Source organism: Meleagris gallopavo, chromosome 7 (genome assembly GCF_905368555.1).
Source record: "Meleagris gallopavo chromosome 7, MGAL_WU_HG_1.1, whole genome shotgun sequence".
NCBI lineage: Eukaryota > Metazoa > Chordata > Aves > Galliformes > Phasianidae > Meleagris > Meleagris gallopavo.
In genome coordinates, this window is record NC_139410.1 from 26330752 (window position 1) to 26353680 (window position 22929).

General features: G+C 41.9%; 1 protein-coding gene across 1 annotated transcript in view; it reads left to right on the plus strand.

Annotated features, from left to right (window-relative positions):
* PDIA5 (protein disulfide isomerase family A member 5) overlaps nucleotides 1–22929 on the plus strand; it is a 93310-nt gene that overhangs the window by 37805 nt on the left and 32576 nt on the right. Inside the window, exons 9-11 of the mRNA XM_085227592.1 lie at nucleotides 3081–3172; nucleotides 3276–3347; nucleotides 8164–8300. Coding sequence (XP_085083718.1) covers nucleotides 3081–3172; nucleotides 3276–3347; nucleotides 8164–8300 — 301 coding nt within the window. The remainder of the gene's footprint in view (nucleotides 1–3080; nucleotides 3173–3275; nucleotides 3348–8163; nucleotides 8301–22929) is intronic.

Sequence of the window (22929 nt, forward strand, 5' to 3'; positions counted from 1 at the left end):
GGTGTGGGTGGACAGGAATTAGAAGCATGAACACCTACACAGATAATGTCAGAAAGGAGGCATGCTGCAAAACACTGTATCATTCTGGAATTATCCTTTGCCTTGTCCACATATCATTCTGTTTTCATTAAATACAAGTCAGAGAACTTAAACGCAAGATCTCTTCTACTTTTTTCTTCCTCTCTCAGAAATAGTTTCTATAGTTCTAGGCTAATCCTGCCCAGCTCAGAGGTGCTGCACAGGTTAGAGGTGCTTTTGGCTTTCAGGTGGTTTCAGTGCAGGATCAGGGTTATGCCACTGCCTCCAGTGTCTTTCACATGTATCCGTTCATCTAAATCTGACCTAATTAGATTTCTGAGTGGGATGTGTACAGATTCTGTCACTTCTAAAATCTACTGTGCTGTACCCATCGTAAACTGGCTATGCATTGCCTGAAAGCAGCATTGACCTCCAGAACAGACATTGCTGGAAAGTTTATGATTGGTTTGGATGGAATGAAGTTTTGGCCTTTTAATCAGACCTGTCATTAGCTGTCAGAATGTGCCAGGCTTAAAAGTGATTATTACCACTAGATAGCAGGAAAATGAAATAACTTGTTGCCTATTTCATAGGTCCTAAAAATGAAAAGGTGAACTGTATCTGTTGTTGGTTGTTAGATTCTTTTGGGACTAGTCCTTTTATGTTCCAGTGCTGTTGCTGAAAGGAAAGCTGAGTGGCACATTCAGTATTACGCTTAGAGTTTGCAGTTTCTTTCTGCATTGGAAAAGAGCAGCTCTACGTGAGGTGAAGATGACATATTATATTCTTGGCACAAAAGATTCCCATGATTTGTGGCAGGTGGGCTCTGGTGAGTGTCTGTTGCTGGCGTGCTATGGCCCAAATGCAAGCAGGAACTGGTGGGTAGCAAAGAACTTCATCTGCTTAATTTCTGTTGACTTTGAGTGCACCAGAAGGCTTTACCCAGTAAAGAGGTGCTTGAGTGTGTGCTTAAGTGCTTTCCTCTGGTTCTTTTTTTGTAAAAACTGGAGACTTTAGAAGCTCCTACCCTTACTTTAGAAGTCAAAATCAGCTTTGGTTAATGTGTTCATTAAACTCATCACCCTTGCAGCCTTCCTAGTGCTGTGAAGCTGAAATCTGAAGCAACCCTATTGAAAGGAGTTTTAAGCAATGTGTGAATGTTGCAGGAGAACAGGAATAGTCAGAGTCCCATAAGATATGACCAGCTATGGATTTAGATTATAGCTTGTTTGGAAGCAGATGAAGTGTTGAAATATGTCAAATGTCACTGCAGAGATGAAAGGAATAAACTGATCCTCTGTTTGCTGTGGACGTTGCAAGAGGTAATAAACTTCAATTACAGTTAGTCTTATAGTCATTTGCTAAAAGCAAATTAGCTAAACATCTAAGCAGGAGAAACTTAAGTATAGAGGGAGGATCCAGAATTTGGGTAGAAAGTGTGCTCATGGCCCCTGCCAGTCTTAGTGGTACGTAATTATGTGATTATAGGCCAGGTAAAGCAGTAACTTTTGTCATTAAAAATGAATCCCATTGTAATGGGCTTCTGTCCAGTTATGCTTCATATGATATATGAACACCAGTATGAATCCAGGTTCTTGTCTCTTCTCAGTCACCAGTCTGGCTGGATGCAGTTCAGTTGGTCCTGTTGAATTTACCTGTCCTCAAGAGGTGGCATATAGGGTAAGGGAAAGGGAGAATTGATTCTTGGTATCTGAAATGAATTAAGTCAATCTGATTTTTAGAATTACAAGGAAAATTCAAAGAGACTGGACCAGCCAGAATAGATCCTATTTCTGTACTCCTCTCAGTTAACTTTCCTTTCACCTTTCTCAGGATAGGTGAGAGAAAACAGTATCTTCTTCTGACTTCCCAGCACACTCTTGGAAAAGGTTGACCTTCAAGCAGGGATTGTGTTCTGTAAGATTTATTTCATGCTGGCTCTGAGCACATTTGGTTGGTCTATTCAGTTTGCTGCATCAGGAACCTGGTATTAAATTCTGATGTGATATTTCAGCTGGAAGGAGAAAATCCTGTTTTTGGAGGGGGATGGAGGAGGAGGAGTTTGGATTAAAGCCCTGCTGCTGAAATGATTTAAGCTGTCAGTGCCATTAAACCTAAGCTAATCTTGAGGTTGTATCTCAGCAACTGGCTGGCTGGAGGTTGGCTGCAGAACAGCCTCATGTGAAACTCACACCCACGGAAAATCAGAATTAGTGCCATCCTCAGATTTTTCAGGTCAAAAATCTGAAAGGCAGTTGGATAGGGCACAGGAACCCTGAGCCTGGAGCTTGGGATGGACTGCTGGGTTGGAGGGTAGATTGGAACAGATCCTGAAGAAAGGGAAGAGAGACTCTGTGTTTCACTGTCTGTAAAGTTGCTCTGCTTCTGTACCCACCTTCAAGTATCTGTAAGACAAGACTATTTCAACTGTCACTGCACCCTACCAGTCAGGCAGTTAATGTATTTAAAATGCCATGTTTTACTTTTACACTGAATACCTATTTCCTCCCCCCCCCCCCCCCCCCCCCGTCGTTCATTAAGCACAGTTTTAAACTGGGATAAAGCCAGTACTTGGTCAGGTACATCTGGACATGAGCTGAGATTGTAAAATTGTTGCTGGAGTGGAAACCAAAGAAGTGTGGTGGAACTTGTGTCCTGGTTAATGTTTGGATATGAACCAAGCTGTGTACTTGCAGAAGAGGAAAAAGATCTAGTTAGAATTGTAGCTTAAAATACAAATGCATAGGGAGAGCACAAGTAGTGAGATTGAGAGAATTTCTTTTTGGTGATTCCGTTAGTGGGTGAATACAAGGAAATGGAGATTCTGCAAGAGAAATGAATAGGTGACAAGATGAATGGTGTGTGTTTTCTATGGACTAGGCTCAAATATTGCTCTGTCTTCCCTTGGTCAAAATTGGAAACACTCCATTGCCTTTATGAAGTCCCTCTAGTTTTACAGCAATATGACTTAAATCAGAATCTGCCTAGAGCTTGCTTGGTTTTGCTTCATGATGTTACTACTGCATTATAGGAATCAATATAATTGTGTTCTGTTTTTTCAGGTTCTTGCAGGAATGAACGTTTACTCTGCTGAATTTGAAAGGATAAAGGAAGAATACAATGTCCGTGGATATCCTACAATCTGCTATTTTGAGTCAGTTATATTTTGCTACTCTTTTGGAAATCATACACTCAGCTATAATTGCATGTTCTTATCTTCAAGGCAAGGACTAAACCTTGTTTTGTTGCTTTAATAGGAAAGGAAAGTTCCTGTTCCATTTTGAGAACTATGGTGCTACTGCGGCAGATATAGCAGAGTGGCTGAAAAAGTAAGGCACTGAACTTCATGCACTTTACCTTTTATGTACTTTTCATTATTTACAAAATGTAATGGTTTGGGATCAGCCATCTCTCCCTCATTCCCTCTGCTCAAAAGAGCAAACAAAACTACCCTGCTGAGACTGGCTAAACTAGCACAGAGAGATTGCCTAATGTTTGTTTTTCAGCTTGCATGCCTTGCATTTTACAAGTGCATTTCATCTGTAATTGGAGACTAACTGTGGACCAAAATCAATGCAAATGCACAGATCTTGTCCTCATTAAAAACGCCAACTTAAATTTCCAGTGATCTTGGGTGCCTGAACTTAATGTCTCATAAAAGGTCTGACTTTAGTTGTTTTATAAAAAATGTATGTGCCAAGTGTGCAGTTTTCGTTGCTACTTCAGCCTTCAGTTAGAGCCTTTAGAGTATCTTGCAGAAACAAGCAGCAGATCAAGGCACCCTGAATCACTAGTCATTTTCACAAAGTCTGTGTTTCCTGTTGTGACTTGAGCGATGTTGAAAGCATCTTCTTCTGCCTAAAGGCAGCTATTTGCAGTTGTAAATATTCGGGGGGCTGAATGAGCATGTGGGAATAGAATTTGAGAGAGGGAGACAGAACAAGTGTGTTTATGTACGCCTTTTTCTAAATAGTTGGTATTCAGATGGTGCAAATCAGCACATCATTGAAGCTGGTGGAGCAGCTGGAGGGAGCAGAGCTCGTCTAGTGATAGACGACTGCCTTTAGCAGCCAGCTCCAGCTCTCAGGTTTTGTAGAGTTATGAAGGTTCTCCCTTGTTTCTTGCAGCCAAGGAAATGCTGTTAAAATTAAGCTAGTATGAGGAAGTGAAAATGTGGAAAATGCTGCAAGCCATTGTGATAATATAGCTTAAGAAAAGTGGCTTACAATAGACATGTTTTACTGCACCAGTGGGACTGTGCTGGGGGTGTATGAGTCATTCTGGGTAGCCCAGGGTCTTCAGCAGTGGTAGTTGGTGGTTCAGAGTTGGGGACCCACAAATGTGGTGACAGCAGTGTTCCTGTTAGCATCAGGAGGTACAATCTTTGAAGGCGAGTGTTGCCCCGTGGATGATAGAGAGATTTAGGTGTGGTCTGTAAGCTTCATTTAGTTCATTCAGTCTTTCAGATATAAATAACCAGGATGGCAACTCCAGCAGTGCTCAGGAGATGATGAGCCCATGGAGCAAGGATGTGACTTCATCACCTGTACTGTATTATGCTTTTTAGTTCTGTGAGGATGTGGTTATCTCTTGGCTACCACATTTGAAACATTAGATGTCTGGGGTGGGCTTTTCTCTTGTCCGCATAATATCCAGATAATCCGTGTAATATTAAGTGCTTTTCTATCGGTGTTGTGACAGCAAGTGAGCACAGCAAAAGCAAAGCAGAACAGCTGCAAGCTCTTTCCAATGATAATCTTTGCTAACAAGCCACTGTGGGCTTTGGCTGATATTCCAGCAGTCCAGAGGTAAAGGCAGCTGTTTGTCCTCACTTAGTGTTCAGTGCGTGCTTATTAGTTTCCCCAAAGATTATCTGATCAATAGCCTTCTTGCCCCTATTTTGTATAATAAATACGACTTTTAAAGAAGCTACACTGGGAAATTATGCATACTTAAATTTTGTTAGTAGTTAATGTTGTAATTAAAACTGTGTGCAGGGTAAATCTGCTACATGCATAATGCTGTATTACTCTGGGGAATCCACAGTATAACTGCTCAAGTGGTATGGCAAGGACTTTAAGAAAGCCAGAGATTGTGTTTAGGTTGCTGCAGAAGACGTATCCTTTGTATTTCAGGATAGTATAATACTAAAATTCTCACCAGATACCTCGAGCTAGAGTTTAATATCATTACTGTTGTCACTTCCTGTAGTATTGATGTCTTGAGCAATCTCCTCACTTCTGAGTTAGGAACGCTGGCTCCCTTTTCTGAGAACACAACTACAGTGAAACGAGTAGAGGGCTGTATGCATAGCCATGCAACGAGACCAAACTCAGAATCTAATATTTAGTCTCCAAACTCCCTGGCTGTCAGGCGTAGTTCTGGGTTTCCCATGCTGTGTCGCTTTGGATGATTCTCAAGTGGTGACGTTGGAGCATTGAGGCTGCTGCCAAGATGAAGCTGCTGACCTCAGGAAGAGGCTCTTGTAGGAGCTGCTGACCAGTCAAGCAGGTGTGCTGAGCAGCAGGAGCACAGTGCTGCCAGAGTGTCCACGGCAAGGAAAACCAACTTGTATTCATACTGTGCATGCAGGTGCCCTTATCCATGTGTTCTCAAAAGGGAATCCAGCAGACACTGTGCTGTGTGAGATGACCTATCTTCTATGGACACTAGTTAAACACTGCAGAAGTGAGACTGTTTTCTTCTGTCTCCCCTTTGTCTGTTTTGCCCTGTAAATGTTTAGGGTTAAATTCTGAAAGCAATTGATCTGTGCTGATTTGGAGTATAGGGCTGCAGAGTGGAACAACAAAGGTTAGAATTGTTTAAACTGTACAAAGGATGTTTTTCATGCACTCTCAGAGCAAGAGCTCTACCAGTTTGAAGGGCTCTGGTGCCTTTTTTGTTATTTTGAAGGTACTTTCTTAAGTTGAAGCGTCTTAATGCATCAGCCTAGAGGTCCTTAACCCCCCCCTTAATCTTCCTAATAGGCACAGACTACTATCTTGTGGAGTTTCAGATGTTCTTATGAGGCATGGAGAGAAACCATCACACACTTACTCCAACACAGCATTATTAATATGGGAGATGCTATCTTGTACATGCCACATTTCTTTTTTAATCTCTCTCATACCGCTGTATCAGTTTGGATGGTAGTGAAGCCAGACAATTTCTTGCTGCTTTCAATAGCTGCTTAGTTTTCTTGCTGTTTTTATGTACTTCTCTTGGGTCTTTCCTTAGCACTAACTACTCAATTAAATCAAGAACTTGTCCTCTGTACTTAATTCAATTAGCTCTTGATAACTCTTCCAGACTTCTGTCATCCTATTTTTGGACTTCAGGCGTTGGCTGTGCCTTCTCAGTTTTAAATGACATTTTAGATTTTGGTTGTTGTCTCCTCCAGGCCTTGAGGTGCCTCTTACCAGCTCCTGTGTAGGCTTATTAGCATGCACAGCATTTTAAATTGGGCCATTTGAATAAACATCCTTGCCCTGCTTTACTGATTCCTTACTGAAATAGGTCATGCCAGGCTCTGCTGAACACAGCTTTCATGGCACTTTGTGGCCAGTGTGTCCATGTTCATCATACTCAGCCAACTCAAACCAACTCTCTTTCCAAATAAATCATGTCATGATATTTTCTGGAAGCCTTCATTTTTCTACCTGTGGATTATTTCTGTCTCTTAGAGGCTTGGCAGTGATGCTCTAGTAAACTTTGTGACACGGCCCCTTACTCATCGCAGCCCTACCTATGCTGTGGCCATTTTGTTACAGACTCTTGTGGATGGTAACCTACTTCTTTTTCTCTTTGAGCTGCTTGGTCACCTTTGATGTTTGTTTCTTGGTTTGTTGATCCTACAGGCAGCATCAGAGATGTGCAGTTTTGCATGCATTGCTTAATATTCTTGGATCAGACAGATTGCTTACATCAACAACACTTGCCATCTGAATTTGTACATCTCTCTATTGCTTTTTTTATCAAACTAGGCTTTCAGCCTGGTAATGAGCAAGGCAGAATAAATGAGTTATCATCTGTTTGCCACTCCTTGTTCCAGACAGATAACACAATAATTCATTTTAATCAAAAATAGTAAATGTGTGTTCACAAGGAATGGGGCAACAGCCAGACCTGTACTTTGCCAAAGAATTTGGGGAATTCTGTGGGATATTTGGAACTCATTACTGTACCTGGCAAGGATAGAGTAGCTTTAAAGTTTGGCTTCAAATGTTCCTGTGCTTGGGTGTACTTCATGTGAACAGTGCTTAAATAAATAAAATGTCAGTTCACACAGTTTAGTTCACATCTGCCAAATTCTCTTAATAATGTGCCTTGATAATAGGAAAAAAGCAATTGTTCAGTGGACTGAACTTGACTGATCAGAGGATCTGAGGTTCAGTTTCCAGATTTACCAGCGTGTCTTTGAGCAGTCTCCCTGGCTCCCAGCCATGAAAGATGGTTAAGCTCATGCACGATCATAGGGGAGTCGGTGCAACATGTCACTTACCTTTTAGATTAAGCATGCAGTCTGAGTAGCTTTGCTGAATTAGACCCATGAGGGCACTGTCAGGAGAGGACAGAAGGATGCTTTCCCAGGTCACAGGGTTGTTCAGGGTAAAACCATGATTTCCTGGGTTAATGCCCAAGTGAATATTGCTCTTGGTTCCAGCATTGCAGCTCCTCCTTTCTCTGCTGGCCCTGGTTATGCTGTCGGTATTCAAGGTGACTGATTAGATTGGCTGTTTCTGCACACTGCTTTTCTCTTTCATTTGCAGTGACTCCTGTGATCTGCTAAGTGTGAGTGCTGTGAGAAAGGGAGTCTCCTGCTGAGAAGGCTGAAAGAGTAATAGAAAAATGCATCTGATTTTTATAATGTAATAACCAAGCAGTCTGGTTATCTCTTCGTTCTGTCCCCTTCCATTTCTGATCTGTCCTTGTCAGATGCTTGTGGAGTTTTTCCTCTCTCCTTCAATTCTGAGTTTTGGCATTTATCACTTCTGAATGGGAGCAATTATGGAAGCTGCTCAGTAGGGTTACTGTGTCAGACCTCTGTGACCATTTGCACAAAGGTAGTTCCTTGCAGTCAGACTTGCTAAAATTCCTACTTAGCATCAACGAGCTGCTTTTCAGCTGTGTCTATTTGTCTTGTAGCCCGCAGGCACCTCAGCCACAGGCTCCGGAGATTCCCTGGGCAGATGAGGAAAATGTAGTTTATCACCTGACCGATGAGGACTTCGACAAGTTCATAAAAGATCATTCATCTGTCCTAGTGATGTTCCATGCACCATGTGAGTTTGCTTTTTCTATTCTGCACTCTGATCCAAATGCTTGCAAACAAAATCAATGATAATTTGTTGTGTAGGTTTCACAGAGCCATAAAATCAAAGTCCAGGCATTTCTTGTTTGTCATGATTCTTAAGCACACAAGGCATGACGTTTGTAAAGTTGCTGATTTCAAGTTTAGGGCAGAGATGTGCTGCTGGAAGAGGTATTTTGTAGGCTGAGTCTATCATAATTCAGGAGTGTCATAAAGCTGCGGTAGTTAGAACAATCATTGTTTTGTAAGATTATCCCTATTTTTTGTATCCCTGATTTTCAGCTTGTCTTCTGTGTTACTTGCTTTCAAGGCAAAGCTCTGGTTGTTTGAGCTACTTGAGATCTGTGAGCTCGTAAGTCCTTGTTTGCAGCCACAGTTCATTCTCTGGTAATGTAGAGGGTGATGCTCATTATGTTTTGTGCTGAAGGATGTCTGTAAGTTATGTAAGTTCAGAAAGTCTTTTGAAAACTGATGCAGAGCTGATAGTGATCTTAATGGCTGTTTGGCTGAGAATGAATGAGGCTAATTTTTCTGGTGCAAAATGCAACAGGTAGCCCTAAAGTACTGCCCTCCAAGCTGTTCCAGCCATGTTGTTCTCCTGTATCTTGTATCCTCTGGGTTAATGTGGAGGATTGCATTCATCTGTTTGCTTGCTAACCATGCAACTTGTTACAACTGCGTAGCTGGTTCTACCAGTTCTTTGTATCTTTAGCTGAAAGTTCAGACTCAGATCTGCTGTGTGGGATGGTACAGAATCATAGGGGTTGGAAGGGACCTTTAGAGATCATGGAGTCTAACCCCCCTGCCAAAGCATGTTCCCTACACCAGGTGAACACGACTTCTGTCTCCTCTGGCTGCTGGTGCTGCCAGTTGCACTTGGATGAGGTGATCATTTTTTCAGGCAAAAACTGGAAGGTTAGCACTCTGGAGGTGGGCTGCGTGCTCACAGCCAAACAACGGAGGGTCTTGGCACTAAGGCTAAAATCCTGCTTCCCTTCAAGTCAGCGGGAGTTAGCACCTAAATCCTCTTTTGAAGGTCTGCTCGTAAGACTCGCTTGGAAAACAGCATAACAAATTTCCTCTGCCTGATGAAATGTCTGGCAGTTTGATCCACGGAAGCAGGTGACTGCTGTTTTGTCGCCGTGTTCATTGGATTGTTTGTAATAATGAAGGCAGGTCTGGAGATTAATGCCTGGTCTGAAAACCAAAGCACAAGTAGCAGAACCGATGAGGCATGCTTTGCTTGGAGGTTCCCCTTCGTTACCCAAATCCTTCCTTCCCCAGCTTTCTGCACACCCCAGTGTGCAAGAGACAGTGCCGGCTGCTGCTCCTCTGGGCTGGCAGAGCAGCTGCTGCCAGGCAGGAATGTAACGACTGAGCTTCTCTTCTTTCCCTCTGTGCACAAAGGATAAGTGTTCTTTGTTTAGCTGCAGATTTTTATGGGGATTTATTACTATTTGAAAGCACTGTTGTTTTTCTGAGTTTGTAAAGTGGCGAAGGAGTTCAATAATCTATTTAGGAGGAGGCAGAGAGGAGGAAAGAATTCGAAAGTTGGTCCTGTAAACCTTATTCCTTTAGGAAGCCAGATTAAAAATAAATGAATACCTGCAGCTATGATCTAATTTTGTAGTAAATTCAAGTTGGTTTTAAATCCAAACAGAGCTCTGCTCAGTTTTTATGTTTATTTTGTTAATATCCTCTATAGTACACATGACACAGTTTTAGGGGTGATGTGACCCATTTGGGGAGGAGGAGCACGTCCAGCTGAGCATTCTGTGCTAAGGTGCAGCAGTACTTTGGCAAGTGCTGTATTAATTGCTGAGTGGGACTGTTGCAGTCTCCTGACAACATGTTCCAGCTGCTCAGAATTGAACTAAAGAATGTTACTTACCAGAAAACTCAATTATAAATGAAACTTGGATTTTTAGGGCGTAAATAACTCAATGCGTTTTATTTTCATTGAAGCGATAGTGTCTATGTGCAGGATCCACCTTGTAAATGTGTAAATGGTCTGTGATTGGAACAATCCTTGTGGGCAACCTCAGCAGAGGGTGCAAGGCTTACAAACTAATTAATGACAGACAGCCATCATAAATAGTTATTAACGTGATTTACTGTGATTAAAAGACCTCAGAGCACTTCTTAATTTTGTTAATGGAGTCACCTTGGGAATAATAGGAGATAAATTACTCTAGGACAAAAGAAAAAGCAATGCAAATGGAGGATGTTGTACTTTTAAGTTTTGTGGCTGAGGACGTGAGAGTTTTTTCTAAAAGATTTGACTTAATTAAAAAAAAAATTGAAACACATATAAGATAGGCCCAGAATTTGGGATATATTTCTTTATAACTAAGACTAAACAAAGGCATTTCATTGTTAGCAAGGACTTTGCTATGCCCCCATGCAGGATACACACGGACTTGTTTAACATGCTATAAATCCTGTGTTTGGGAGAAGCTCTTTACTAGAGGCAGAATTACTTCAGTGATGCTTTAATTACAATTTCATAGTCAGATAGCCAGCACATTAATACACTGTAATGTTAAGAGGCGTGTGGGGAAAGTGGAAGCTGCAAATGCTGAAGGTACACTTGAACCAAACGTATTTATAGTAAATAGCTGTGAACTGCAGAATTAGGTGCTGTGATGAATGCGACCAATTGGGTTTCCATGCCTGTGCCTTCTAGTGATCACTCCTGAGGACCATGCTATAATGATTCACAATCAATTGTGCTCAGTAGCCCAATTAGAAGTGTTGCAGCATTATGTGAAGTGAGACCTGGTGTTTAACCAAGTTCAGCTAGAGCAGCCATGTGTGAGTTAAACGTATCAGGAATGTTTGTAGAATGCAGCTTGCACCTCTTGCTCTCAGAGGCCCTACACCTTTCCTGCAGTGATGTAGCACAACCACCAAACAGAAGATGTGCTGCTTTGGGTAGCTGCTGCAGGCCGTGAGAATCATGGGTGGGATGAGTTTGTCCTACTTTCATTTTGCAGGTCACTGGGGCACAGTAGGACTTTTAACCTTCTGAAACTCCTTTGAATAGATTTTAAGAGGATGTTCAGCAAAGCTGAGCATTTAGCAAAGGTCAGCAGCAACTCAAGCAGCCAAGAGTCTGAAGGTACTTTTCCTCAGTCACTGCAGAAGAGCAGCCAAGCATTGTGTTCCTTCCTCCTTGAGAATTATGTTGAAATCTTATAAATGCTGGTGGTAAGCATATGATTATCTTAGGTACATCCAGACATCCTGCGAGTTCATTCAGTGTTGCCGCTCATGTCATGCGTAACTGTTGATGAAGGTGACTGATATTGCAGACATTCCAAGTGGGTTTTCTGTGTTGCTGCTGGTCACAGAAGGGAATTTGGTTATGAACTGAAATCTATGATGTAGCGCTCTACAGATGGAGAGCAAATAAATGGCCCTTTGCCCTGGAGGTTTTGGAGTTGTTGCTTGGATTGGTCTTATTCAGTAGTAACAGTTCAGTCTCTAAAAGAATATGCATCACAGCAAAGAAAGGTGTACTACAGCTGCATCACAGCATCAATAAAGGCAGCTCATCATAGCTTTCGGATAGCAGTGAAAATAAGAACTCTGTGTCTGTCTGTGCCTCTTGATATCCATGCTATATGCTGATCAATTTATTTAGCTGCCTGAGACGACAGCTGGGTGCTGAGTGTCTCCAAATTTAAGCGATGCTGCCAGTCAAATGTTTCTGAATGCTTAGTGACACAGGGACTCGCTGGGACTTAAAATGTTCCTGAACCACTTCAGTGCAGAAGAGCCCTGTTTATTTTCAGTTGTCCCCATCAAACTGCTGAGTCAAATGCTATTTTCAAAATAACACTGCCCAAAATATTTGCCAAATTAGTGCAGCTTGCAGTCTTTCAGACTGGTTTTTGTCAAATAAAAGAAAAATAATAATAATTTTCTGTTCCATATTTTTTCCATCTTTGTGCCCCAACCCAAGAACTGAATCTTGCACAAAACAACCCCAACTAAGTTGCTTATAAATTGATTCAAATGCTACTGAAAGGTGTTTAAAGTCTTGCATTGAAATTAAATCCAATTCAGCAGTGGGTTTTAAAGGTGTCTGCTCTTCATGCTAGAGAGTTACTTTTCATTGTGTTTTATTAGTACAAATGACCACTAATGTTTTAAAGCGTATGTGTTCAGGACACCTGCTGTGGAACCATGTCCTGATGTCACCAGAAGCTGCAGCCTCCCTGGGGACGTTCAGTGAGTGCAGATCCCAGTAACCAGCAGCTCTTGTTGGGTGATGGTTTGCGGCCTCCCATGGTTGCTCTTACTCCCTCTCACACGCTATTTGCCATTACATCTGTGGTTTGATACTAGTGCCAGGGGTAAAGGAGAGGAGAAAAGGCAGTTTGGCCTTACTGTGAGTATGCATTGACATTTTAAAGAATTAAACACTTACAGTATTTTTTCTGCAGTATTTCTTCCTTGTATGGGAGCTTAAATTCGTGTAAAGCCTGTCTTTCGCCCAGTTTTCCTTATAGGACTACTTCCTAGGCATTATATAAGTTATAGCTGCAGAGTGTAAGGTTATGAAGAACGTGGCTCGTGGGATATTGAAGCTGACGCTGTTTTCTTTCCTTGATAAGGAAGGCAGGCAAGGAACACACAGCTTATTTTTTCTTTGCTCCTTAATTTGTTCTTGGAAACAGCTTTGGAGATGCAGCCATGGCGTTACCTCTTATTGCTCCCTCCTAGTACAAGGGAGGGAAGAATAAATCTTGATAAAAAGCACTACAGTTTTGATGTGTTGTTGAAACGTCTGAGAAATTCCTTTTCTGTCCTTAGATATTTTCTCTCCTTTTGTAAACCAGCCTGATAAATTACACAGTTAGTGTTCTCCAAAGCCAACTATTCAGCTGTGCCTATTTTTAATTGTGCTGGAAGCTGTTTTATCAATTTAGATTTGGAAAAACAACTATTCACACCCTCCTTCCTTTCCCTCCTGCTTCCCATACATTAAACTCCAAGGTTTTAAGCTACTTTGGGGACTCATTACTAAGAATGCCAACCAATTAGCCCAGTACAAGATGACGGCCTCCAGCTTCAAACCGAACAGCGGACTTGGATCTCTCTGTGACAGAGCACTGTCATTGGTGTCAGTGGGTTTCTTTCTTCCTGCTGCGTGTGGTGAGATTAGATCATGGGAGTCTATTGCTCATTTTATATTTAAAGTAAAGCAAAAACCAAAACGTGCACACAAAATCAAGCCTGCTTTTTGAAAAAAATTGGGTTTTACAACTATAAATAAATAAGTCTCCCTTTCAGACCCGCACTGGTTCCTTATGAAAGGTCTCCATGAAAGCAAGCTACCAGTGCAGCTAGTGCTAATTGGTGCAGCTATTGGCCAATTTTGGAGACCACAAGTTGAAAAGGCTGAGGAATTAATTTATTGTGTAGCCTAAAAAAAAAATAATAATAAAAGAAAAAGCTCTTTGAGCACAGGTCAGCAGCAGCATAGCATTGGCAGCTTGTAATAAATAAGTAAATATGATCTTCTCAAGTTTTTCCATGCTAATTCATAATTCAAAGATGTTTATTTTTCTAAATGTAAACCATTGCAGTCGTACCAGCAGAGGTTAAAGACATGTGGGTTATGCAAATAACAGCACTGAATGTGGAACGGAGGGAAATATCTTCTATTTTTTATTTGACGTGGCTGTATCTGACATAGGAGTGACTTCTAAGACAAAATGTTGGCAGTTTCCATTGGTTAGATTCGTAGGTGGTTCCCCATGAGCAGCAAAAGTAGGGTCTACAACAGTATCTCTCCGCAGCTCTATTGTTGTTTCCAGGTCTGTAGTTATGAATACAGCTTTGTGTGATGGGCTTGTTGTGAAGCAGAAGTTGAGGAGTCTTCAGAACGTGGTTTACCCCTGGGAATGGCACGGGGCTGGGAGTCAAAAGCTTACCAGGATGTAGACTTTGGTCAGGAAGCTGGTTTAGTTTCCTGAAGTGTCTTTATAAACTTTGACAACCCAACCTTGTGTATGAGCTCTGCTTTTTAAATTGGACTTTCTGTACGGGCAGGGCTGTGAATAGAATTGTGTTGGTTATTCTCTAGTGCTGTAATCAGAAGGAAATGAAGGCAAGCAGTTCTGTGCTATGTTGCTGTAGTCTGAAAGGATTATAAGAGGCCCATAGAGTGTAAGGCAAGCCGTGAGTTTAACAGAAGCCATATCCAACTGATAAAGCTGTGCTTGTCTGTGGGATGATCCAGAAGATCTGCGTGTGTCAAGGTATGTGCTATGGGCTTGCTCCTGCTCCTCCTAGAGGAAATATTCTCTTCGTTCTTAGAGTAATTAAAGAAACTTTCAGACAGGACAGACTTTCTTGTTAGCATTATGGACCATTAGTTGGTCATAGCCGTGTTCAGTTTGGTGGTGAAGCAGTGCGGATGTCAGGGTGGGCTGGGGAGAGGTTGAGTGCCCTAGTCACTGGAAGATGGAATTGTGCTGGGGCACTGGGATGATGAATGTTGCTCTTCTGAAAGTCTGGATGCTGAGGTGAAGAGATCATCTTCAGTTTCAGTGTAATGTTTCCTGACTCATTGCAATCCTGTAGGTGTTACCTTTTAATGCTGCTTTAATGCATTTTTAATGGCATATATAATAAACACATTCCCTGGGTAAGGGTAAATTGTGCCAACTTTCTGTTCATTGAATGTATGCACTCAGCTGGCAGGCTCCATTAACAGATACATTCTTCATAGAAAAGAGGTAAATTCGTGGCTCCTGAATCTGTTTCCAGTGAAGTCAACTTCTGAGTGATGCTGGTTTCAGAATATTGAGGACTAGGACACTCACACCAAGTTCATCCATATTTAAAGCATACAAGTCTACGGTAGGATGGTGCTTGATGTGTAGTGCTTCTGTGTATGTGAATATCACCAAAAGAAATCTTGGAGAGTGCAAGTAGTTCAGTGCAGTGACCTGCCTCATTAAAGTAATTACAGCAATGATTTTCAGTGGAGATTTTTAGGAGCACGCTTAAACATGAGTTCTTGAAAATGCTGCAAATTGATAAAATGAAGAACCTGACATGGATTTTTTTTCTTAATGACCATCCCACCTACATTTCTTGGGGCTTAAACATAAAAAAATCAATATGACTTTTAGTGGCACTTAATATAAATAGGAGTATGGAGAACATAAAAATCCTAGTAACTAGGTTGTGCAGTAAAACTTGATAAGATATCTAATGAAAAGGGCGAGGATGGTAATGACAGACTCCTTTTTCTCTTCTGTGTCAGACTTTTGATATTGCAGCATGCTGTTTGTATAAGAACATTCTTTTTGAAGCAGTTTTGCTCTTTGAGCAGGGTAAAGTCATAAAGAGGATGATCCAGTGATAGAAAATGATAGTCTTGGCCTGGAGATGTAAAAGTTTAGTTCCTTTGATTGCTAAACATTTGTGTCTGATATGGAGCAATTATTTTCTCTGTTGAGGAAGGCATTTATGAAGGCCATTCCAATCAAGAAAAGATCTTCCTGTAAACATATGTCAGGTGTTGTGACAGGAACATTTAGTTTCCTTGGGGATTTGCTGTCCCATTTCCTTCCTTTCTGCAGGACTAAGAAGTCCTAATGGTTTAAGTGGGGCTGGGTGTCTCACCTTGTTCTCTCCTTCTCTGGGAGTGCTTCTTGTCAGAGTGACCTTTTAAAAGGCTTTAGTAATTTCAGCTGGTCTTTGTGTCCAGAGAAGGTCCTTCTTTGTGTGTGTGGGTTAGCTAACTGTCCTGCAAACTTGACCCCAGTGTACTCATAAGCTGTCAATGCTCTTACATTGAGTTCTAATAGGTGTGAGGCATAATTTATTTTTATAGGTTTACTTTGCTTGCCTCTAATGACCAGTTAACAGTAAGAATTAGTTATAAGAATTAAGCCACCAGGTTTATTTCTTCTGAAATAAATTAATTTCCTTGCCTGGATGAGCTTAATATATTGTGCGGAGTTCTCATTTGGAAAGGGCCTTACAAATATTTCTGCCACTTCAATCTTTACCAGCAAAGTTTTCATTATCAAATTTATCTTCCTAAATACTTAATGACTTCAATTCTTTTTATCTTATGGAAGACAGAGCAGGAGCTAACTTTACAGGGTGGATAATGGACAGAGGAACTTGCAGTGAAAGATTTCTTGCCTGTCATTTCCTTGTGCCCTTTCAGCTTGTGAGTCAGCAAGTGTTGCCATCTTTGAGTGAGTTGTTAATAAATGAACCCATTGCTTTGATACTGGGGCTGATGATGAAGGCATCTTCTGGGCCCTGACCACTTGTGGTTAGTGAGCATTCCAGCACAGCACTGCTACATTCACTGTGTCAATGCATCTCAGCACGGTAACTGTTTTTGCTCTCATTCTGGACAGAAAGTGCATGTTGTATACAGTATCTCTTCCTGATACTTGCCTTGTATAGGTAACTTCTGTAACAGCTTACGTTGACCACTGCTTTAAACCTTTACACCCTTCAATCTTCAGTGTGTTGGGATATTATTTCCTATGGAGATTTCAATTTTGCATCCATTTTGCTGTTTTTGTTTTTAATGCTGATTGCATCCGCTAATTGTGCTTATTTGCTACTATTTTCCTGAGCTGGGCAGTCACCACTGTTCTGTCTAACCTCAGCTCTTTAGTGTTTTCATGGCTAAGTTGAAAATAAAATCTTCCTTAATGGCGTGGGGGTGTGAGCCTTGCAACTTCTCTCCCTAGAGTAAAATTTTGTTGATCATCTTGGAATGGAGAAGGGGGGATATTTTTTGGAAATTGAATAAACATATTGTAACTGAGAAGGAATCCTTCTGGTGGTACTTTTCATAAATTCTCAATAATTTCACCTTCAGGCAGCTGTGCTGTTGTCTTTCTTTCACATTGCAATATGAGATTAATTTTCAACACCTACTCACAAGGCCATGTTCCTCTCAGCTCGTGTAGGAAGTGTAATTCCTATCTCCTGATGCCAGCTGATCCACCTTCTTTTCCCTCCCAAGGGGATGGTAGGAGGCACCATTGTCTCCCAACACTGACTCCTACTGATTGCACTATATAGCTTTGGCTAAGAGCCTGTGTAAGTGCTGTGTAATCTCCAACAGCTGGAAGCTGAAGCCAGATCTGGAGTGGAAATGAGGAACAAAAATATTTTTTTTTGTTAGTTCATGTTGAATAAAGAGAGTGATTAGCTAGAGGGCTTTGCTGTGCATGTCTTGGTGCTATGGAAGACAGGAGTATATTTTTTCCAAAACTCCAGGAGCCCAGCTTCCCTGAGGATCCTTGTAGGGTTAAACACAAAGAAACAACTCTGAGGGTGAGATGGAGCAGAGATCTTCCTCTGCTCCAATTCTTACAGGCCATTGAGAGGTAGCAGCCTGTGGCTGAAGTTTGCCTTAAAAAGAATATCCACCCTCTCCCCTGAGTCTTTACATCAGAAGAACACGTGCTCCACAGTGGAGGTATGCGTTATGCAGGAGGTTGTAAGAATTATATTCCCTCGGTCCCTGTGTGTGAGATTGTACAGTGTTACTTCCTCCTCTGCCCCAAGCTTACCTCTGCCAGGTGTGCTGCAGGCTGCAGATAGCCCTTCTGCTGGGACTGGGGGTGGCTTGGGCACAGATGGGGCTCCTGGAGGGTATGCTTGGTGAACTCGGTTGTCACTTAATGTGATTTGCCTTATATAATGCGGTGATCTGATTGTCTTTTTGGAGGAATAAACCTTACTATCTTGCACTTTAACTCTCTAGAGCAAATCTGCTGAGCTGTTTCAATGAGGCTGAGGAAAATAATTCTGCCAGCTTGGATAAAAGATGATCAAAAATTGGATCTTAAATGCTTTCACCTCTATAGCCAAGGTGATCAAATACAGAGAAGTAGAGGCTTGGCTGGCTCTGTGTGCATCCTTTTGTACAGGCAGGGTCAGGTAGTTCCCATGCTCTCCTAGGAGTTTCACTGTGTCCATAAGAATCCCTTGGTGGTGATTCAGGCAGGGCTGATGTTTGCCTTAGTACCAGCAGCTCTGCATGTGGGACACAGCACTGTCCCAAAACACTGAAGCACTTCCTTATGCTTCCATCTTCCTAGCTCCTCCGTGTTCTCATAGCCTGGGTCAAAAGCAGCCAGGCTTCGTGGACTGTTGCAACTGTTAAGTGAACATGGATCCAACCCATCTTGAAACGCGTACCTGTGATTATGGGGGAGAAAAAGCTTCCATCATTGTTTGAACCCTCCCTGCCAAATTTGTGGATGATTTCCCACCGGATGTCTGCAATGCAGACAGCTAAATTATGCAAGGGAATCTGCAGCTGTTGTTCTTGTGCTCTCTGACAGTGGTAGAAGAACTGCAAGCTGTCTCGCATCAAACCAGAGAGTAACTCTGTTATATTCTGCTTAAGAAATCTGTGCCTGGTAAAGGTGCTTGTGGCAGAAGAGAATCCATTTGTGTTCTCACATAGGTAATGAGAGGGATGGGGCTTCTGTATTCCTTGCTGTGTTCCCCAGGATTATTAGCACTTCCCCACCACATGCATGCTCCCATTTTAATATGCACAAGTGGGAAGTGTTTATTGGACATGGTGGTGATGGGCTGATGGTTGGACTATAGATGATCCTATATCATCTATATCATTTTACAGCCTTAATGATTCTAATCATATGGGTTCAAACATAAAGCAGGGCACTTGTAAGGCAAGGCTGGCTATTCTGTGGCGTTGAGAGGTGACTGTTCCTCTGGGATTAAGAATAGAGACACCACAAGGTTTCCTTGTGTTAAATGCTTAGAAGAATAAAGGTGTAACTGAATTTTTTTAGATTATCTTTTTCTTGAAATTGTTGGTAAGTCTGTGAATGTGGCCTGAACTGCTATTGCCTCAGTTGCTGAGAGCAGGGCATATTTTGTGCTTCAAATTTATTTTCTCATCAGGTTGATGGAAATATTTTGGTATGCAGCTATAAATGTGTATGGAGATGGCATGGTGTGATAATAGCTGGGACATGATAACAGCACCCAGGCAGTCTGTCGATAGCAGAAATTTAATGATTCTTTAAAATCTTTATTTGCAATTTAATTAGTCTTTAGGGTTCTCCATGCCAGAAATTCCTTATCCCCAGTCACCTGGATGTTGGCCTTTATCTCTTGCTTGTCACGTACACTTCTGATCCTCAGTCAGTGTTGTGTTAAAATGCAAGGATTTTACCAAAATCTAGTGTTTAATTGTATAACTGTAATAACCTGAAAGAAGGAAACAACGAATAACAGAGAAACAATTTTATGTTCTGGAGCCAGCACTAAGATAGCACGTGGGAGCTTAGCTGAGGATGCTTGGCTGCTTTTCTGCCTGTCCTCTGCAGGCAAAACTGGGTGATAGCAATGGGAGTGTTTGTTATTTCCTTCTGTAAGAGTTTGCAGCAAATGCGCTCTGAGTGGTGTCTGCAGCAATGCCAAACAGGCTGCCAAAAGTGAATACAGATACTTGGGAAAGAAATTGCTTGATGCATTTCCCATCATCAGTGTGTCACATGTCAGCATCACTCTGTCCATGCTTGGCCATCCCTCTTTGCAGGAGTATGATCACGATCTGGAAGGGACAGAGTGCTAGCTGAGTGCTGTCCTGTAGCAGAGTTCTAGAGGGAGGTGCCCTCTTTGAACGGAGGAACCCACAATGGCCTTTGTTGTAGGGGTGCAGGTGAGCTGTGACAGCTGCACTGAAGGAAGGAGCTGTTTATCTGCCAAACTATGTGACAAACATGAAGATAGATTATAAATAAACGGGGAAAACAGAATTCTCACTTCATTTAAGCATCTTTTAGCCAGTTAACAAGAGCCTATCTTGTACCAGAAATCCTAGCACTGATTTTTGTAAGCTTTACCTCCTTGTCTTGTAACACTCTCCCTTTAGACTTACACTGCATGTTCTTTGCCATTTGAGTACCTTGGACCCTGGATCTCTGTGTACATTGAGCTACATGATGTACTTGGAGGAGATCCGAGGTGCCCAGGCCCTACAGCCCACCTGCAGAACCAGGCACTTAGCCACAGGACGGAGGGAATCTGTCCTTTTCTTCTGTGGGAGCAGAATGAGGCTTTATGCAGCACATTAAAACATCTGGGCTGAGCCTGTGGGGTTGTTATTGTTTTCCCATTCATTTTCTTAACAGAAAATTTCTAGAACTGGAGAAGCTTAGTGCAGGGGGATACAGCTGCTGCTGAAGAACCTAATGTGGCAGTCACAGGAGAGGTGGTGACCTTGGTATTCATTTAAATGACTTTTTCATTGGCCTTGAATTTAATGGCAATCCTCGCAGGACTATTGAAAGGTAGGATAAATAATTGTAGGAGAGATGAATGGGTTTGCGGTGTGTGGATCTGACTTCTGGCTTGTCTCTCCACCCTCTGCCCTGGTAGATGGAAACAGGCTGTGGCACGCAATAGCAAAATTCTTATAAAGATGGCCAGATAAACATCATTTGTCGTGGGAGAAGCTCTTAAGATTTCTTGTCCCATATTCAGGTTTTTTTTTTCCCCAGACTGGCATATCGTACTGTCCTCTGCCAGGGCTAGGACAGGCATTGCATGATAAAGATTTGAGGACTTCAGCTTGCATTTAAATGCCTTTAAAGACCTGAACCTGCCTTCCCTTTATGTTAAGTGTGAGTGAGCTAGCTCTGAATGCCCTGATGGAGCTGTTGTCCCTGTAGGTGTCCCTGTCCATGGCAGGGACGTTGAACTAAATAGCCTTTGAAGCTTCCTTCTAACTCGAACAGTTCTGTGTTTCTCAGTCTGTAGTGCTGTATCTTTGTGATGTTTGTGAAAGAACCCAGAATGCTGAAACTTCATAGTATGAATATATTTATCCAAAATTTTATTTACACAAATTTCATATGCTTTGGATTGTTTGTTTTTTTTATATATACCTGGGCAAAGTATCCGTAGCTCAGTTCCTTTTTTTCTCTGCATAGGTATGTGAAAATTGAAGTTGTTTGATGCTTTTAGTTGGTCAGATCTAGTATTTATAACTATGGAATATGACATAGATGATGTGTGGATCCACTATCTAGAGCACTATTTGGTCAGGCTTTAGCTAACACAGTGTAACACCTGTCAAGGTGAACTTACCTCTGCAGAAAAATCTTTTCTTTTTTTCCCCAAACAAATGATATGAGCTAATTCAGTGAAGTTCCCAGGTATGTGAGCTGTGATTCGAGCTGCCCCTTACTTAAAGTGAAGAAGAGCACTAAATGGATAAAGTTCCCTGCTCTTCAAGGGAGAAATAAATCAATTCAGGCAGGTGTCAAAGGGAGCTGTCAGCCCATTCCAGAAAGCCATATGCCTGCAAGTTGTCTGTGGGTGGCAAATAAATCATTTTGCCAGCCTCTTTTGTGCTCTTACCCAAGACGAGCAGTGCTGAAGCAGTAACTCTTCCTCTGCCTTTTTCAGCCTCTTCCCAAATTCACCTCCAAATCTTTGTCAGGTTTGTGTCTGGTTGTTGTCAGGCATCTCATTATGGAAATCAGAGTGACATGAAGATTCAATCCTGGCTTGATTCTCTTTTAGACAGTGGTGTAAAAATAACCCCATCCCTTTTTACCTGCATGCCTCAGGAGCTGCTGTTGCTGAAGCCATTCTGAAACAGATTTCTAGCTGTATTTGCTGTTACAACTTTCAGAGGCTCAGCAAAGTCTTAACTTTCAAGTGCCTGTTCCTACAATAACAGCTGAAGAAAGAGAAGCAGGCTGTGCTGCAACATGGTGAGGTCTTGCAGGGGTTGCATTCTGCCAGGGCCAGCAACAGCGTGACTGAAGGGTCGTGCAGTGCACCTGATAGTAGCTCTGCATCTGCAGTCGATGCATCAAGACTGTGCATCGATCCTGCTGCTTCCCCCTCAAGTCTCAGCATGCCTATGTCACCACAGGACTCTCACCTGGTCCCAAAGAGCTCAGTTTGCCTGGAAGCAGCTGTACCAGGTGAAAGCATTTTAATTTGCACCCAGATAGTTTACTTTAAATCTGTTTTTCTCATTCATTCATTCTTTTTACTTTATTATTATGTCAGCTCCAGAGAGACAGATCTCTCTGGAGAACTTGCACGAGCAAGGAAGCACCATTATCTTGGTTTTATAGGCCCTACTTATGTTGAGAACATATGTGGTGGTGTAATTATGCTGACGTGATTAAATCAGTGCAAATCCTTGCTAGAGGGACACACCACACCAGTGTAAAGTGTGGCTTATTATCAATGCAGTTTAGTTCAAATTACACAACTCTATTAAGCTGTGCTAGCATAAGCCTCTGCTTAAAGTCAGGAAGTCATGTGAGAGCCTGTATTGTTTCTTTTTGGTTTGGATTTGGAAACTAAAATAGGTGAGCTCATGCCATGCCCAAGAGTGTGCTAGAAGTGATGGGTTTGAGCATCTGTGAATAGAGCTTGAGAGAGGGAAGTGGTCTGAGTGTGAATCTGTGGAGTTTCCGAAATTGTTTTTAAGAAGGTTAAATTCTTTGTTCAAATTGTTGTGACTGCTTTGTAAACATCCTAAATCATAGTAGGCCTTTACTAATAAAGCAAAATGCATGCTGAAATGTAGT